The 19,560-nt window shown below is 58.5% G+C and overlaps 1 protein-coding gene across 2 annotated transcripts in view; it reads right to left on the reverse strand.

The window, feature by feature from the left end:
- Positions 1-19,560, reverse strand: part of TRAPPC12 (trafficking protein particle complex subunit 12) — a 50,894-nt gene that overhangs the window by 20,120 nt on the left and 11,214 nt on the right. For both annotated transcript variants that reach the window (XR_014839866.1, XM_003354951.5), the window contains exons 3-5: positions 16,756-16,872; positions 10,012-10,125; positions 8,997-9,135 (exon numbers count right to left, since the gene is read on the reverse strand). Coding sequence is in view for 1 of the 2 variants with exons in the window: in XM_003354951.5 (XP_003354999.3) it covers positions 8,997-9,135; positions 10,012-10,125; positions 16,756-16,872 (370 nt within the window). In the remaining variant the exon portion in view is untranslated. The remainder of the gene's footprint in view (positions 1-8,996; positions 9,136-10,011; positions 10,126-16,755; positions 16,873-19,560) is intronic.

Raw genomic sequence — 19,560 nt, forward strand, 5'->3', positions numbered from 1 at the left:
ATGAGCGAAACGGTAGAGACGGGCGCCTGCCCCAGTAAAGGAAACAGTGCCCTCTTGGCTCCCTGATGGGGAGAGGCCCCGAAGGGAGGGGCTGGTCAGTCAGAAGCGGGGACGCAGGACCAGGCGGGATGGGAGTGTAAGTCCCGGGCCCCGAGGACGGAGGGCCGGCCTGGCGACGGAGCTTCAGCCTGCCTGTGGCTCTGGGGTCAAAGTTCTACCTGGGAGCCGACTCCACGGAGGGCCGGGGAGCTGGCCTTGAGACGCCCGGGCAGCCGGAGGAGGGCATTCAGGGCAGCGCCGGCTGGCGCAGGGCCTGAGGGCGGCTCCCTGAAAGGGGCTGCAGTTGACATGAACTTCCACGGGGGGTGGGTGTGGCTGCGTCCTCAGGATAAGCTCCTAACGTGACTTGGGGTTTGAGCCAGTATTAACCTAAGTTTACCTTACAGATCATCAAATGAGCAAACCGGCACTGACTAGAACGAGACAAAGGATGGGAAACTGGAGCACAGGGCAGTCACGGGCACTCAGAAAAGGACTTGGCAACAGCAAGATCTGGACCAGACTTTAGCGATGCTGCGCCAACAAGCTGTGAGACAGCCACAAGCCACTCGGCCCCTCTGTGCCTCCGTCAGCCAGCCGTCCATCCATTCGCCATCAGCGAGGGCCGGCAGGTGCCACACTGAGACGGCTTCGGGTTGGTGCTTCTTCTTGGCTTGAAAACTGTAGGATGCTCTCTGGTCTTTAATAAGGATGGGAAGGAGCGAGGTCCCAAGGACAAAGAAAAATGAGGAACGCGACGGAAAACAGGCTCTATCGCGCAGGGAGCCTGGGGAGAGAGCGACGGCAATTACGGAACTGGGACTGTCGGAATCGGGACTGTGGCTGGTTTTGATGACGCTACACAGGCCCGTGTGTGGGAGGGTGGAGCACCGAGTTTCCACTGTGGTATCAGTCACTTCGGCCTCCCAGAAAGAGAGGCGACTGACCATCAGCAGCACTAAAAAGGGACTGCGCCAACTCGGTACGTCATGCCTACGTCGTGTCTTTCCGTCCCCCACACCAAACGGAGGACAGGCAGGCAGAAGGAGAGGGTGCAGCTCAAGCGCTTCGAGCTCCCTAAGCGCAGAAACAAAACGCTGTGGAAGTTCCTAAGCCCAGCTTACAAATGAGCTGAAAATAGGACAAGGGGGCCAGGAGTGACTTGCTCTTTGACCTGCCAATTGCCCACGGCCTGGGGGAACTTTCTGGACTTAAAAGGACACATGGAAATACTGTGAACTACATAAAAATGAAAACACAGCTTGTCAAAAATTTGTAGGTTGCTGCAAAAGCAGTGCTAAGAGCATTAGATGCATATATTTAAAACAAAAACCTAAAATCAGTCACCTAAACTGCTACCACAGGATACTAGAGATAAACAAACAACATAAAAGCAGAGGAGGCGTTCCCACTGTGGCTTGGCAGAAATGAATTCGACTGGTATCCATGAGGATGTGGGTTCAATCCCTGGCTTCGCTCAGTGGGTTAAGGATCTGGCGCTGCTGTGAGCCGTGGTGTAGGTCACAGGTGTGGCTTGGGTCCCACGTGGCTGTGGCTGTGGCTTAGGCAGCTGTAGCTCTGATTGGACCCCTAGCCTAGGAACTTCCCTGTGTTGCAGGTGCGGCCCTAAAAAAAAAAAAAAAGAGCAGAAAGGAATGACACCGAAAACAGGACATCCACAGAGAAAAGCATCAAAACGCAAACCCAGTTCTTTGCCGAAAATCAGTAAAATTTATAAAACTCTAGCCAGGCCAATCGAAAGAGAGCAGATGTGAATTACTAATATCAGAAATGAAGAAGGGGTCATCACTACTGACCACAGGGGCACTGAAAGGAAAGGAAAGGGACACTAAGAACAAACCTAGGCCGACCTATTCTGCAAGCTACGCGACACGGACCGGTGCTTGAAAGACACGACCCACTAAAACTCACATAAGGAGAAAAAGACAAACTCAATCGGCCCATGTCTATTTCAGCAATTCAGTTACTAAATAACAACCTTCCAGAAACAGAGGGCACCAGGCCCAGACAGTTTCCCCGGTGAATTCTACCCAAGATTTAAGGAAGAAGCGGCACCAACTTTCCACAAGCTCTTCCCGAAAACAGCAGCGGAGGGACACTTCGCGGTTCATCCGACGAGGCCAGCTTTGCGCCGACACCAAAACCAGACAGCAGCGCAGCAAAGGAAAGCCAGAGAGCAGCAAGCCTCCGAGTACAGATACAAAATTCTCCACCAAATTAGCAAATCAAATCCAACCCCAAAATTACCAAGTCTAATGGCACATCCCACTCGACAGCACAGGGAGCCATATCCCAACTCTCGGGATAGAACAGGATGGAAGGCAATGCGAGAAAGAGCATGTGTATGGACGGCTGGGTCACTGTGCTGGACAGCAGAGATGGACGCAGTGCAGTAAATCCCTGCCGCCCCCGCCTCTGCCCCCTGCCTCTCCCGACATACGGCTCCTCGGTCCCCGCACACACACCCCCACCGGTGACTAAGATTTTTCTCATTTCTCCTTGAATGTGTGGGACATGAACAAATCCAAAAACAGAGCTGCCAGTACAGTAGCACGATTCTTCAGCATTCAAATTTTAACATGTTTTAGTAAAAGAAAAAAATTCAGCATGGTATTTCAAAAATGTTAACACATCCTCTCTTGCCCCTGGGGTAACAGTGCACGGGCCTTCTGGACGCCTGGCGCCCACTTCCGGCGGTCTGCTCCCTGCCCGGGCCTTCCCCTCGCCCTGCAGCTGTCCGCCCTGGGCCCCGTCTCCCGAGTGAGCGCACAGCCCTGTCCCCTCCCAGGCCGCCAAGCCTTGCGCGCAAGCCCAGGCGCAGCCCTCCACACCAGACCCAGCTCCTGGGCCCCTGCTGGTGGCAGGGGACACCCACGCTGACCCCCCACCCCCACCCCAGGACTTGCATCTGAAGTTGGGGCTCGACGTGGCAGAAAGGGTGAGAAAGAGGCCGCAGGTCTCGCTTCAACACGTCCTCCTCGGCTGTGAGCTTCCTGGGGGTCTGCGAGAAAGCCAGGGCTAGAGCGGGGAGAGCCTCCCTCCTCTGTGGGACCGGAGGAAGGGCCGTGCCCAGCTTAGAGAGCTCCTGGAGAAGGAATCAGGAGATCAGAAAGGAAAACGCCCCTCCTTAGAGAAACACACTGTTATGGAGTCACAACCACAAAGGCAGCAGGGGGAGAAACAGCATCCACCGACTCCAGCCCGAACCCCAGCCGCAACAGGTGAATTTCGTGAGCAGCCACCCACTCAGCAGCTTTTAGGAGCCAAATGCAAGGCTGGGCACTGGACAGACAGACGGGGGGTGTGACTACTGCCCCCAAGCGGTTCTTCAATCTTGCCAATAAAGTGCAGGAGAAGCTGCTTCATATAACTTAGGTCTTCCCCAATTTTGTTTGTCTGTTTCAAAGAAATGCAAATAAAAGTACTTCAAACTGATGCTCTCGGTCTGGCAAACGCGGCCAGCCGTGAGCTGTGTGAAGAGTCCTGGAAATCCGCAACACCCTTCAAGCCAGCAGAATCCAGCAACACGAAACACCAGCCGGGGGCCTGTCCATCCTGCAGGGAGAGCGCCCTGAAGAGAGGGCTCGTCGGAAATCTGGGGGAAACACACGTCCCAGTGGCTCTGTTCTTCCGGGAGGTTCCCGCGACAGGCACCACCTGCCCAACTCCACGCTGGTCTAAACACCATAGAGGCTCGCTCATTAACCATTTCGGAGACATTCAATGAAAACACCCCACAAAATCCACGGTGTAGAGGGGCCTGCCGAGCCGCAGGGCCAGGCGGCCACCAGAGCGCCAGCACCCGAGGTTCTTCAGGCCCCGTGCCGGGTGGGAGCGTGAGAGACAGCCAAGGATGCGGTCAGCTTCTCCTCAGCGGACGTGCTGCTGTCTCCAGCAGGGGCAGGGCTTTTCTGGCCTGGGGACAGTCTAGGGGCTGCCTGTGCACTGGACAGGCAGTGTCCTCTCTCAGCCCTTCTGGCCACCACGCAGGAGGACAGGGGACTGGGCCACGGTCAGGCTGCGGGGAGGCCGAGTGTGCTGTTGGGACAGCGTGTGATGCCTGGCGGAGGCCCAGCTGGGAGCAAAAGACTCTGCGGGCCCTCTGCCCTCTGGGTCAACCGCTCAGCTCTCTCCCAGTCCCCTCCAGGTAGGCAGGACCCGGGCTGCTGCTGCCCACTTCCCTGCCCCCAACCCCACCTCCCCCCAGTATCCTGGCAGCTCAGGGAGGGGCCTCATCTCCACTCTCACTGCCCCGTTGTGGGGACACCGTCCTGGGGGCCTGGGCCTGGCCAAGGACAAGGGCCACTCACCTGCACCACAAAACCACTCCCAGCAAAGCCACCTGCAACTTGAAGGCAGCGTTTTAAAACAGAAAACCAGCTCGAGAAAGTTCTGGATGGCTTTTCATTACAGGGCTGGGTCCGTGCTGCTCCGAGGGCCGAGAGGCAGGAAGGGAACTCAGGACAGGCCGGCGCTTTCGGGTGTAAGGCGGGCGGGAGAGGCCCCGCGGTGCTCCCGAAAGAAGTGGAGTCCACGCCGGACCGCCCGTGCCTTCAACAGTCTGTCCCACGGAGGAGCGGACGCGCCAAGTTCGCCGGGATAAGAGGTGAGCAGCGCGGAAAGCTGCAGGTTTCCCGAGCAGCCTCCTCAGACTGCGGAAAGGCCGCTGGGAATGATACATTCAGAGGCGTCTGGCGAAGAGGAAACTGGAAATCCCACCTGAGCAGAGGCTGTCCACGGTGAGAGGCGATTTAAGTTCCCCGTGGAAAACAACATACGACCTTTTGAATGTACTGAGCAGTTCGTCTCGAACCATGCGTGGTGACACATTGATAAAGCGTCTGGATTTACCGTGAGAACCAGGAATGTGCGTTTCACGACCCGCAGGAGGAGGGCAGAAAAGGACCTTCGCTGACCCGGGCAGGGCAGTGCCCCCGGGGGCCTGAGCACCACGCAGAGCGTCTCTCTTGATTTTAGCTTGACTCTTAATCCACAAGGACTCAGTCTCCAAGTAAGGCCTCATACGGAATCCTTACGGCTCTAATAATTAGACTAAACACAGAGCTGAATTCACTCTTGAGAAGAGGCACTTTGATCTGTGCGCTTCGTATTCACCAATCGAAACGGGATCCAAGGGGAAGATCCGGGCATCAAGTTCCCGGCTGCAGGGAAAGCCGGAGAGACCTGCGGCGCGTGGAGGCCGCGCTCGGGATAAGCTGTACGCGCTCACCGCCGTCACGGCCCTTCCTTTCCAACAGGAGGGAGCCACGAACACTGAGGGGTGGTGCCGGGCTTCTGCGAAGGCTTCCTGCTCTACGAGGGCTGAGAACAGCTCCATCAGGAAGGCACGTGTTAACTGCGCCGCGAATGGAAGAAAAAGTCCTCTTTTTGGTCGTCTTTTTAGGGCCGCACCCGCAGCACATGGACACGCCCGGGCTGGGGTCAACCGGGAGCTGCAGCTGCCAGCCTACACCACAGCTCACGGCAGGGCGGGAGCTTTAACCCACGGAGCAAGGCCGGGGATTGAACCTGCATCCTCACGGACGCTAATCAGACTCGGTTCCGCTGCGCCACCACAATGGGAACTCCTCATCTTTTCTTGATCATGAAATTTCAGGGACTACGTACAACTGAAAGCATGAACCCGAGCGCAAACAGCGAGCCTTTGTTAATGGTAACGTAGCAACGGTGACCGACGCGTCAAAGCAAGACCTTCCTGAAACACGGAGCGTGCGCTCGTGACACTGTCCTCTGCGCCGGGGCCACGGCCGCTGTCCCCTGCGGACAAGGGAGAATTCCGAACCACTGACGAAAAGACGGGCGAGTGCGTGGAAACACACGCTCCTTCCTTCGCAGAGGCTGAAGGAAACTCCGTGAAATTGCCGGAGAGTCAGAGAAACACACCAGACAACGCGCTTCCTTTCTCGGATGAAAATTCAAAAGGAAATCTCAGGGTTTTTACTCCTGATTCAGTACATCTCGCCATGAAGATTCTGAATGGGTAAAAATTACGCCCAATACTAGACAAAGTATATTAAAGCTCATTCATAAAACTTATTTATTTGTATCATTATAGCTTCCTTTTTAAAGCATGTTTTAATGACCTGCCTTGCTTATATGAAGTGAGTGAATCAAACTCTTACATTAATGCTTGCTACGCCACAAAATGAGAAGAACAATGAGTAAACATGCAGCATGTCGCTGGGGACGGATGTTGCCACACTGGAGCTGAAGTACACATGTGACTTTTGTCGATTCCGTAACTGAAATGAGCGGCTCCGTGACGCACGGGGCCGTCGTCTTCTTTCCATTGGGCGGCATCAGAACGGGCGTTCGGTCTGCGCGTCCTCAGGCCACTGCGTCCTCCAAGCTGCCGGAAGGGCCCCGTGCCTGGACCCTGGCCTTGCTCCTCCTGTCACGGGGAGCTCCGTCCGTCGCCCCCAGACTCCGCCGCCCGGCGCAGGGGGTCAGAGAGGACCCTGGGAGGCCGCGCGCTCGAGGCGGCGGTGGCGAGGGCTGGGGGTCCGCAAGAAGCAGGAACTACCTCCTCTGCAGGCTCACACTCGCCCCTGAATAAGGGCGTCAGAGCAGCTGAGGTATCGGCAGTCACCGAGAATCCACACTGGCCCGGACCTGGGCAGGAACGGAGTCAGAGCGCCTCCACGCAGCTCTGGGCACAGGGATCTGCAGTTTGGAGCCGCTGAGCGACGGGCCCACGCACACGGACGTCTTGTCTTTGTCACCAGCAGACAAAGCAACGTCAGCTGCCAAGCCCTGGGGCCAGCAGAGGGTCCGGCCCTCTGCCCGCGAGCATGGCAGGTGTGGGGGGCAGGCTGGCAGAGGGAGAGACATTCGGAAGGAAGGTTGGAAGGAATCACAGATGCTCCTTACAAGCAGCATGAGAACAGCCATCTCCTGACAATGAAAACTGCCAGGCACAATTACAGAAAACAAAGCCACCCCAAACTTCCCACGGAAGATGCCTCTAGCCTTTCCATCAAGTGCCTTTCCAGTGCCAGATGTGGCGACAGAGCCTCGCCTCACTTGGGGTGCAAGTCCGCTCCTCACCTCCTAGGGAGGGTGGGCCCCAAATGGCACAAAGGGTGGCTTGCAAGCTGGGGGAGCGTCCCCCGAGCAGCCAGGAGGCCGGTGCTGTCCAAGCGCACCGGAGGACACAGGCGAACCACCCGCCCAGCAAGTGCCCAGCCGGAGCCTCGAGGCGTGGGAGGCCGTCTGGGGTCCAGCCCTGCCCCCGGCGCCTCCTGGCCCTGCGCGTGGGAGGGGCCCTCTGAGCGAGGAGGCGGGGGTGCTGGCCTCACCCGCGCGGCACCTCGAGGGAGCCAAGCCGGGGAGCCCTCCCACCCACGTACCACCGCCGCGGCTGGGCTGCACCCCGGACCTTGCCCACCAGGGCCTCTGGGGGCTAGCGGGGCCCCTGGGGGGCGAGAGCTTTCAAATCGGGGCCCGGGCCCGCCGCCCTTCCCGACCCTGCGTCTACCCAGCTCGCCGCTGCCGGCCCGCCCGGGGGAGGCAGCCTCGGCAAGGCTGAGCTCTGCCACGTCTCAGGTTTAAACCTGCCCTTCCCTTCCTTTTCGCGAAGAGAGTCGACCGATCGTCAGGAGGGAGAAACGGGATCTCACACCAGCGAGGCTGAAGCTGTGACAGCTCCGCACGCTGAACACCCTCCTCCCTCCCGGCAAACCCGGGCAACGCGGACTAACCCCCATCGCCCCGGGAAAGCGGGATGATGACGGATAAAGCCGGGAACTAAGCAAGCGCCCCCGACCCCCAGAGAAACAGGTCTGAGCTTTAAGGGAAAATAACACGAAAAGACGCTGAGAAACGCTTTCACTTCGTCTTCTCCGCTCATCGTTTACCTACTGAGCTAGGACACGGCTTTGACTTCCCGAAACTTCTAGAAGACTCCTCCTTCTTGGTGCCCCGGCCTTTGCGCCCTCTGTCCTGCTACTCCACCGCTGCCTCCGTCAGGCTCGGCCCCGCGACCGTCCCGCTGCTCCACTGCTGACCCCCGGGCGCTGACCAGCCCATCTGACAAAAGACGGCCGCGGCCTCCTGTGTCCCTCGTGAATTACGAACAGAATGCGAAGAGCCAGAGTGCTGCTCACTGGGTGCCGGCCACTGCTGCAGGCCGCACGCACGCACGCACGACCTCACGTCATCCTCGTGACCCTCCAGGGAGAAGCGTGGCCCCCACCCCGGCTGTACCGATAAGGGCACCAGGCAGACAGCCCGAGCCGGCCACCCAAGGCCACGCACCGACAAGTGGAGGAGCCAGGGTTTAACAGCAGGTCTGGCTACAGAGCCCCGGCTTTCAGTGACGCTGCTTCTGCTGCGTCTCCGCAGAAGTCCTTTGAAAGTGCATTTGATACAAACACTTGATGGGTTTCAAACATATTTATAAGGTTCTCCACCAAGAGAAGTTCACTCCCCTCCAGGAGCCTGGAAGGCTCTTTGGACCCCCCCCCCCGCCCCCGGGGTCTAACGTCTTGCTACTCTCCGACCACCACCCTGAGCTGTAGCCCAGGGTTTGCAAATGACATTTCCAAATTACAGTCACGACGCCCTGGTGAGCTGCAAGCAGACTGCTAAGTAAATGAAGCCTGGGAGAGTGGGGATTGGGAGAGAAGGGCACGGGGAGCCCTGCTGCAGGACGCCTGCTTCAGCGCTGTGTGCATGCTGCACGGAGTGTGTCCTCACTCCCGAGCACAGTCAGAAAGCCCGCATGTCCAGCACCGAGCCCTGAGGCCAGGTCTCGGTGCTGGGACACGGCAGGTGCCCGAGGCACGGCCGGGAAAGAGACGGAGGCGTCAGGGAGCCTGCCCAGGCCAGGCTGCCAGGAGGGAGGGCCTGCGGGAGCCAGCCCCGGGCCCCTAAGTGCAGGCCAGGCCAAACCGCGTGCGCCGGCGGCGCCTTACCCCTGCGCCCCGGGTACACGAGAGGGTAGTACTCGTAGTAGAGGTCTGGCTGGTCCAGGTTCCCGAAGGGCTCGAACTCCATTTCGGCGTTCTGGAAGAGGCCCAGCTTCACCAGCAACGCCAGCCTCACGAACCAAAGCTGAAACACAAAAGCCTGGTGAGACCACAGGGCCTCTGCCAACAGCAAGGCCAGAGGTCGCATCCCCATTCACTGCCTATCGGCGCTGGACTGGGAGGCCGTCAAACCAAGGGCCAGCCAACTCCCTCTAGCACGTCTCATAATTACAAGGTTAGGCAAATGGATACAAAGAGAAGCTCTCCCCCCAGGAGAAAGGGGTGTGGCTGGGCGGAGCCCCCGCAGGAGGCCGCGGGCACACGGAGGGACAGCGCGTGTGCGCGGTCAGCCCCAGCGGCCACAACACCTTCGTGACGACAAGGGGCGCGGGGAGCTGGGGGCGCCTTGGTAGTGACCCAGCTCAACCTCATCTCACCAAGGAGGTTCAGAAAGGAGCCAGTGCTCCAGACCACGTGGCCCGGCAGGTGACAGACAGCATCCACGGGCGGCCGTCTCGGGGTGGGCGGCCGGCCGCAGAGGGGAGAGTGCGGCGCACTCGGGAGGGCAAAGCTGCGTCCCCGGGGGCTGCGGCGGGTTTCGGGGAAACGGAGGAAGAAGCCCTGCATCAGGCAGAGGCCAGGATGGGCACAGGCAACGTGGGCCTGGCAGCTCCTGGTGGGAGACAGAGGAGAGCGGGCTGGGACGCCCCACGTCCCCTCCTCCTCCTCCCACAGGCTCCCCTTGGTCCTGAGAGCCGCTGCTTGGGGTGACCCTGGGGGACCCCATACAAGTGAGAATAAAGGTTGGGACTCCCGGGGAGGCAGCACCAAAGGGCCCTGCAGCTGCTCCTTCTCATGGGAGGCCCTCCCTGTGCTTCTCGCCCCTGCCTTTTACAAAGGTAAGGCCCCGGGGTCTCTGTCCCCAGACGGGGACAGACCAGAGGAGGACCCAGGGCTGTACCTGCAGGGAGTCCGCCGTGTGGCTGGTTGGCAGCCCGCTCTTGCCGTAGCCTTGGCCGTGGGCGGTGAGGAGCCGCCCGCACAGGTCCACCGCCGCCCTCCAGTTCTTGCAGCTCTGTAAGACAGGGGACACGTCACCCGCGGCACCCACGGCCCTGGGCGGGCAGGGTGCCAAGCTGGACACACGCTTCCAGATGAGCAACGATGAGACCTTAGTGCTTAACGAGCATCAGGCTGGGGGCGGGGGCGGGGGGCTTCTTGTTGGAAAGCGGCCCTGCCCCCGAGCCCTTCTGAGCGAGAGAACTCAACCCTCTGATTTTCTTTTCTTTCTTTTTTTTTTTGTCTTTTTGCCTTTTCTTGGGCTGCTCCTGCGGCATATAGAGTTTCCCAGGCTAGGGGTCTAATCGGAGCTGTAGCTGCCAGCCTACGCCAGAGCCACAGCAACGCAGGATCCAAGCCACATCTGCGACCTCTACCACAGCTCAGGGCAACACCGGATCGTTAACCCACTGAGCAAGGGCAGGGATCAAACCCGCAACCTTATGGTTCCTAGTCGGATTCGTTAACCACTGCGCCACGACGGGAACTCCAACCCTCTGATTTTCATCCACGTGTTACCAGCTGTTTAACGTTAACCCACGTGCTGGGGAGGCGTATTTGTAAGGCCTGCCCGCGGCTCTAAGTGGGCTTCTATGTTTGACGGACGCCAGGTCGTCACCATGAGAGAAACCAAGGAGCTGCCCGGCTCGGCCCGTGCCACCCAGGCCGCAAATCAGCTGGCAGCCCACCTTCCCGCCACCCCGCGTCACGGCTGGAACCACAGGCGCACGGGCTGGTCCGACACAGGCCCAGAGACCCGATGCCACGCAGAGCGGAGGGCTGCCTGCAAACACCACCCGAGGGGCGCTGCCCCTTCACAGAGCTCCAGCGGGTGCGCGAGCGGGTCCTCCCGACGCGACAGGCGCCACCCCGGAGGCTGCAGGCGCCGCTGCGGGTCAGGGCCCGCAGACTGCACAGGCGGTGCGGGCGAGCTCAGCTCCAGCAAGGAAGGTGGACATTAAACCGTTTCTTCAAGGATCCGCTGAGGGATTTTGCGCACGCAAAGGGCCTTCTTACAAAAACCCGCCTCGGGGTAGAGGGGATGTCCCGAGCGGTGTGAGCCTCGGGTGCACAGCAGAGCCAGTCGGTCACACAGACGCACACAGCCTCTCTCCTTCCCGCGCAGGTTACCGCAGACCACCGGGCGTCCCTGTGCCTCGCAGGCGGTCCTTTGCCTCGGGCGGTGCGCGGCCCACCCTCCCCTCGCCTCCCGTTTCCCTGTTGGTGGCCATCAGCTTGCTTGACCTCAAAACCTGTGAGTGTGTTTCTATCTTATCTAAGTTTCTGGTGTCATTTTCATAGGTACAAGCGGCATCACATGGTATTTGCCTTCCTCTGTCTGACTTTTTTCACTTAGTAAGATCATCTCTAGCTGCATCCACTGCTGCCAATGGCATTATTGCGTTGTTTTTAGGGCTGCGGGGTGCTCCATCGTGTGTACGCACCACATCTTCTTTATCCGCTCCTCTGCTCATGGACACTTAGGTGGCTTCCGTGTCTTGGCCGTTGTGAAGAGTGCTGCAGTGAACGCGGGGGTGCATGACTCTGTCTTTTCGAATTTCGGTTTTCTCTGGGTACACGCCCAGCAGTGGGACGGCTGGGTCATACGGCGGCTCTACATTTGGCTTTCTGAGGAACCTCCACACAGGCTTCCACAGTGGTTGCACCAACTGACACTCCCACCATCAGTGCAGGAGGGCTCCCTTTTCTCCACCCCTCTCCCGCAGTCCTGCTTTGCAGACTTTGTGATGATGGCTATTCTGATTGGTGAGGTGAAACCTCATTGTGGGTTTTTTTGGTCTTTTTAGGGCCGCGCCTGTGGCATGTGGAGGTTCCCAGGCTAGGGGTCTAATTGGATCTGAGCTGCGTCTGGGACCTCCACCACAGCTCAGGGCGACGCCGGATCCCTAACCCGCTGAGCGAGGCCAGGGATTGAACCTGCAACCTCACGGTTCCCAGCTGGATTCGTTTCCACTGCGCCACGACGGGAGCTTCCTCATTTTGGTTTTGATTTGCGTTTCTCCAATAATTGGTGACAGTGACCATGTTTTCATGCGCCCGTTTGCCACTGGTCTGTCTTCTTTGGACAAAGGTCTATTTACATCTTCTGACATTTTTTGATATAAAGCTACATGAGACGTTTGCACATTTTGGAGCTTCATCCTTCGGAACGTTTGCAAAGCTTTTCTCCCATTCTTTGGGTGGTTTTTTTTTTTTTTTTAGGTTTCCTCTGCTGTGTGAAAGCTTTTAAATTTAATTGGGTCTCACTTGTTTACGCCAAAGAATGTTCAGCCTGTGGTCCCCTCTAGGAGTTTCACAGCATCTGTCCCTGCGTTTAGGTTGTTCCTCCACGCCGAGCTTGTTCTGCGTGTGGCATGAGAGCGCGTTCTAACTTCATCCTCGGACGCCGGCGTGTCCCGTGTCCCAGCGCCGCTCCCCGAGGACGAGACCGTGTTCTCTCCCCGCACGTCCCGTCTCCCTGCAGCACATCAGCTGCCCACAGGCTGCAAAGCGCTTCTCGAAGCCAAGGGGGCTGGGGGGGTGTGCAGCCAGGTGGCCTGACGCAGCCTCGGAGGGTGGAAGCCGGAGCCAGCCTGCAGGAGCACGGGGGACGGCGGGGGGAGGGGAGGACCCTGCAGGCAGGCGGGGGGCAGGTGCAGGCAGGGCCCCGGCCGGGAGGGAGCCAGGCTCACCCAGGGCGACGGGAGCCCCAGGGTCCGAGGCAGAGCAAGGGCAGGTTCCTGATCAACACGCGCCTTCAGCAGGTTGCCACCTCTCCTCTGTGCCCTGGGCTCACGCGCTGCGCCCCGTGGACACCTGCCAGGCAGACGCCTAAGTGGCGAGGACACAGAGGACACGAGCCCCGCCACGGACGAGCTCGCGAGTGGGAACAGCTTCTCCAGGTCTCTCCAGGCCGCCCTGCAGGTGCTCCGTACCAACTCCCCAGGGCCCAGGCCCACTCGGGCTGGGGGCTGTCAGAGCACCAGCACTAGCCCCCAGGGACCCAAGCTGCCCGCATCCCGAGGCGCCGGGGTGGAGGGCATCTGTCCCACTGACGTGAGGCCGAACAAAACAATGCACAGGAGAACACGGAGCACAGGGCCAGGCGGAAGCCCTGAAAACGTGAGCAGTGCAGGCGAAAATTCAAATGGTTCTCACGGCCTTTTCTTCCTTGAGTTAGACTTAAACTTCTTTTTATGACACAATCAGCAAGGACTAGCTCCTTGTGCTCCATAGATGATTAAAAGTAGAAAAAATGCATCGTATAAAAAGCCTTTAGGGGAGTTCCTGTCGTGGCTACAGCAGAAATGAGCCCGACTAGGAACCATGTGGTTGCCGGTTTGCAACCCTGGCCTCGTGCAGTTGGTTAAGGATCCGGCGTTGCTGTGAGCAGTGGTGTGGGTTGCAGATGCGGCTCGGATCTGGTGTTGCTGTGGCTGTGGTGTAGGCCGGCACCTACAGGTCTGGTTAGACTCCTAGCCTGGGAACTTCCATATGCCACGGGTTTGGCCCCAAAAAGCAAAAAGAAAAGAAAAGAAAACAAAAAAACCCCCTTCAGCTCTTGCTGTGATTTTTATACCAAGATACGTTTTATGTCTCAAACCAGATCACCATTAAAAATGAAGCAACAATGTCTCATTCTTTTTTTTTTTATTATTTATCTAGTAAGTGTGAAGTCTTAAAAAGTGGCTTCTTTCCTAACTGAACATAGAAAGCAAAAATGGGAGTTCCCGTCATGGCTCAGTGGTTAACGAATCTGACTAGGAACCATGAGGTTGCAGGTTTGATCCCTGGCCTTGCTCAGTGGGTTAAGGATCCGGCGGTGTTGCCGTGACCTGTGGTGTAGGTGGCAGATGCGGCTTGGATCCCACGTTGCTGTGGCTCTGATGTAGGCCGGTGGCTACAGTTTCACTTCGACCCCTAGCCTGGGAACCTCCATATGCCTCAGGAGCGGCCCTAGAAAAGGCAAAAAGACAAAAAAAAAAAAAAAAAGCAAAAATGTTTACACTCTTAGTAGCTTCTTCCCCTAACAAGTGAATACAGCCCACCCCCTGCCCCATATCCACAGGCTCTGCATCCAACCTCAGATGGAAATGAATTAGAAAAAAATTCCAGAAGGTTCCCCAAAGCAGAACTTGGATTTGCCCCCCACCAGCCAAGACTCACATAAGAGGATAAGTAATCCAGAGACAATTTACAGTGCTTGGGAGGGAGTTCCCACTGTGGCTCAGCTGTAAGGAACCCAACTAGTGTCCGTGAAGATGTGGGTTCCACCCCTGGCCTCGCTCAGTGGGTTAAGGATCCCGAGTGGCTGTGGCTGGGATGCAGGCCGGCAGCTGCAGCTCTGATTCAACCCCTCGCCTCAGAACCTCCGTGTGCTGTGGGTGTGGCCCTAAAAAGACAAAAAAAAAAAAAAAACAAAACTAAAGTGCACGGGAGGGGGTGTGGGTCACAGGAAAATGCAGAATGTCACGGATTTTGCATCCGAGGGGGTCCAGGGCCCCCATGGACACTGTTGTGAGGGTTCACCCGGGAAGCTGCCCTCCTGACCACAGGGGCCACCTCGGGCTGAGCGGCCTTCTGATTAGCACGCTGGTCTGTCCGTGACACAGACTCGTCTAAACTCACACTAACGAGGGGACAAAATGACCTGGCTCCTGGGCACAGGGGGTGACCAGACCAGCAGATTGGGCGGAGCCACAGCAACGGGAACGTCTGGTTTGCCCTCTTTTTATCTCATTGTTTTCTCCTCTGGTCCCCGCTCCTGGAGGTCCTCCTCCATTTCACTCAATATTAGATGTCAGACGTGTTTGGTGAAAAAATTACTTTTAAAATTAGATTTTTTGTGTGTGGCATGTGGAGGTTCCCAGGCTAGGGGTCGGATCCGAGCTACAGCTGCCGGCCTACCCCACAGCCCACGGCAACGCGGGATCCTTAACCCCCTGGGCGAGGCCAGGGGTGGAACCCGCAACCTCACGGATCCTAGTCGGATTCGTTTCCGCTGCGCCACGACGGGAGCTTCCTAAAATTCGAATTTTAATGTACCTCATTAAGCCCTAAGCTCTGTGGAGAAAGTCTTATGAAAATCTCATAATTACTGTAGATGTCATGCAGAATTCTAATGAGGCTATTTTGATGTGAGAAAATACCTAAATCCAAACGAACATGACTTTTCAAACTAGGAAACGCGATGCAGATTCTGTTGGAGAAGCTGCACGAGGCTTCTGCGACTCCCAAAGGATGGGAGACGTGGTCCCATAAACGCCACTGAGTCCTAATCGTGCGTCCACAGCCTTTCCCACCCGCGACTCAAAGGGAATCGTGAACAACGCTGCACGGGACACGCCGGGGAGACGGCAACGCGCTTGCCCTGGGAGGCCCAGCCTCGGGTGCGCTGAGGCCACGCAGGAGCAGCCGCGGAGAAACGCTTGCCTCGTGTCAAGACAGGCGCCCCCGTCTCGGGACGGCATTAAAACACCGGGGAGGAAATGTCTCTTCACAGGGACGGTTTCTGCCTAAAACAGGCCTCCTGTCGGGGCCGGGAAGAGCCTCTCTGCCGGCCTCAGGGACCCGCAGCGCCGGACAAACAGCACAGCACCGCGTGCGTGTTAATTCCCACCAGGAAGGATCCAGGCAGGTAAACCGATCGCCTGGCAGTGGATCGCAGGGACCGTGCCCGGCTCTGTGTCTCCTCTGGCCACCTCGCCACCAGGCCCTCGTCGTGTAGCCCCCGTGCGCGGCACTGTGTCGCAGCAGCTCTTCAAGGCCAAGTGCAGGGGTGACAGCAACCCTCCCGACGGCGGAGGCCCTGCATCCCACCAGCTTCAGGGGCTGCGACTCGGCTCCCTCCTAAGACGGGAAGTTCGCGAACAGATGAGAACGCGCACAGAGGCCTGGAGACCAGCTCTGCTTTCCCCCGTTTGGGAAGAGAGTGACTCCACGCCTGTCCTTTCCAGGCTTCTGGTTCACAGCAATAATTCTAGAATCACTTCAAGTAAAAGAAGCTCAGTGAAGCGTGAGACTTACATTTACTAGAAGCTAAGCTTTAGTTGGTTTCGACGTGTCAGTTGTCGGCGAAGCACCTGGGCAAGTGTCCCCACGGACCCATGGAGGACACAAGCTTTTGCATCGTCACATAAGGTGCTGGGGGTGGGGGACCCAGTTTCCAGGGGCTCAGAGCCCACGGAGGCCCCTGCCCGCCCACCTGCAAAGGCCTGCAGTCGGCCTCCCACTTCTGATCCAGGCAGCGTCCCTGCCTGGTGTCTGCAACGCCCGCCTGTGAATACGGGCAGACAGACCTCTGGTGCATTTCTGGTGAGTCCACTCATGCGATAAGAGACCTTCCACAGCAAGCGGAGAAAACAGGAGATTTTAAGAAAATCAACATAAAGTCATTTCACTCTAGTTATTTACTCAAAATATATACTGCTTCAAGGAACTTGGCCATCTGAAATACTGCTTTCAACTAACTGGACTTAAGAATGCTCTTAGCTGCACTGGACTGGTATCTAATCCGACATGATTCTGCTACGCGAAAGGGCTCAGGATAAGATATTCAAAGCAATTAACTGCAGGGAAAATATTAAGAAGGGAGGCAGGGCTTATCAAGGAAACGATACTGAAAATCAAATGCATTGTGACTTACAATGAGCTGTTTCAATCCAACAAAAGACTGTTCCACCGAGTTGGCACTTAAGACCTGCCTCTTTGCAGCAGCCTTTTCACCCAGGAAGCGAAGCATTAAGTCTTTAACGGCATCTCCCTGGAAAGAATGGAAGAAAAATATGTCAGGACAATAAAATGTTAATTAAACTCAGCTAACCAGAACCCATGGCGAACCAAAATTTCTTTTTTCTCCATTGGTGTATGGAGGCGAAAACGTGGTTACAGTACAGAAAAACTTCAATTAACCGGATGCTAACGTAGCAAGAGCTTTAATGAAATGCGACCTTAGAACTGCTCTTTCTTTTGGAGACGGAGCAGTCAAAGCCCCGCTGCCTGGATCAGCCTTACGTGAGAGGCACCCTGTGAGCTGGGGATGGGCCCTGGGCACCTGCTCTCCACAGACCGAATCCTGAGCCACTGCAGCCACTGACCCTCAAGGGCCCCGAAAGGAGCTCTGGGGGATAGGGAGTGAGGGCTCTGCGCTCCGGGGAAACCGGCAGAACAGGCCTTCAGATGTTAGATAGTTTCAGAAGATCTGATGAGCCCAATTCTCGCATCTCCTCGCGTCTAGGAAGGCACCGGCATCCTTCACGGTGGCGTCAGCTCCTCGTGACCAGCAGCGACCTTGTGAGACCAGCAGCGACCCCCTGCACCGCGTGTGCTGGTGGCCTGACCCCCCCTTCCCCACATCGCACGCATCCTGCCCACGCCGCGGCCTCTCTGCAGCGGTTCCTCGGGCTCCGGAGATGCTGCCCCCCGGCCCCCGCCCCCGCCCCGGGCTAGAGTCCGCATTTTGCCCCAAATAAAACCTAACTCTCAAATTTTAGGTGGTGCATATTTTTTAAGCTGTCAGCACCAAACCAGAGGAGGGGTTGGGGACGAGGGGCTTGGGGAGCATGAGGTGACACTGCAGGGACAGGGGGCTGGTGTCCTGGGAGAAATGCTATGTGGGGCTGGCCCAGGCTGGGGTGGGCCTGAGTGCCCTCTGCCCCCTCCCGCCAACTGGCCACTGGGCCGGGGCCTCAGGAGTCCCATCAGAGCCCCAGGAGAAGAGGTGCCCTCCCCCTGCAGGGGTTCCCTCAGCCCCAGCCCTGGGTCGGACCCACCTGCACCCAGGCTGAGTGACGGGGGACAGACGGGTGAGGGCAGGGAAGAGGGACCAGGGAGAAACCCAGGCAGGGCTGGGACAGAGGAGACCTCGCAGCTCAGGAGGGAGGGAGAGGCTGTCCCTGCACCAGAACAGAAGCCAGCAGAGAAAGCCACAGAGAGCCACCGCCGCGGGCCGCCTGGGGACCAGGCACAGGCCAAGGCTGGTGGGCAGAATCCACACAAGGCCCGGGCGCCCCCAGGGTGGGGTGAGGTGCGGGCCGTGAAGCGGGGTGGCCCAGGGCCAGCATGAGGCGCTGGGACGGGGGAGACCCTTTCGTGGAGGCGGGTCTGGCCTCCCCGACCTGCTCCTGGGTCCCGAGGGCAGCAGGCCAGGCAGTGGGCCCCCTGCTGCTAACAGGAGCCCAGCACAGGGACCCCAACTCCCCACTAAGCCACCTGCAGAACAAAAACCAGGCCCACCTGGCGGAGGTGGGGACAAGGCCAGGAAACCAAAGGCCGGCCTTGCGGTCCTGGCCCAGCACACACTGATTCTGCAGGGACCACAAGGGTGGGGGGCAGAGCGGGGGCAGGTGGTGACAGAAGCTGTCCCCCTACTGCCTTACCACCTGTGGGGGTGGAGGAGGGAGGCTGCTCACACTTGGGGTGACTTTGCACTCAAAGCACTGGCACAGAGACCATGTGGCAGGAGCAGGGGGCAGAGGCGCAGGAAGGCTGCCCTCCTGAGGGCTGGTTCTGGCCGGCACCACACCTGGTGCTCAGAGGCCAAGCTGCACCTCTAGGCACAGGCGGCACAGGGCTGGAAGCAGCAGGGCTCAGAGAGTCAGGTGAAAGGGCTAGAACCCCAGGAGCGCCTAACAGATCTGGGAGGGATGGTTCGGGGCAGCAGGGAAAGAGCTCAGCCGCGCAGCCCCGACTCCGCGCCCACGCAGCTCCTGGCAGACCGAGAGCTTCACGGAGCCAGAGGGGCCGAGAATCGAGAAAGGGCAGAGTCACACTTGATGCTGCGGCGGGCGGGCGGGTCCCTCTCCTCCGTCCCCAGAGCATCCTTCTCGTTGATGAGACGGTACCGTGAAACCTCATGCCCTCACGGTTCTGTGAGTTAGCACCTGGTTACACAGGAAGGTCCCGAGACACGGGCAGACATCTGTCACCGGAGACACCTGTCACCGGGGACATGTGCAGGCCTGACAAAGGCCTCAGCCAGAGCTGAAGACGCGCCCAGCGTCCCAGTGTAGACCTGCTCTGGCTGTGTCTCCGAGCCAAGAAGGTTCTGCCCTGGGGTCCTGGCGTCTGTGCCCCAGACCCTCCCCGGTTCCTGGAGTGGGGAGGAAGCTTCCCCGAGGCCCTGAGAGCTGGGTCGCTGCCCCTGCGGGTGATGGGCCCCTTCCAGTCAGGGAGGCGCTGGGGGAGGGCCTCCTGCAGCCGAGGCAGGGCACGGGGGAGGTAGCCGGGGAGGCGCAGGACCCACGGTCTGGCAACGGGGGGGGGGGGCATCAGAGGCTGGACCTCAGCCCGCGGGGTCGGGGGCTGCTCTCCTGCAGCCTGGCAGCGGCTGAGCAGCGACCTTCAGTCCCCGCGGACGGAGGAAGGCAGAGCCCAGGGCAGCTGACTCAGGGCGTGGGTTTCACTGTTAGCAAAGCAGATGACACGCAGGGACGGTGGCGCTGGAAGGCCC

Source organism: Sus scrofa, chromosome 3, assembly GCF_054392235.1.
Source record: "Sus scrofa isolate SSC_HxYL_T2T_F1_AM1 chromosome 3, Sscrofa_HxYL_maternal_Yorkshire_Landrace_v2.0, whole genome shotgun sequence".
Classification (NCBI taxonomy): Eukaryota; Metazoa; Chordata; class Mammalia; order Artiodactyla; family Suidae; genus Sus; species Sus scrofa.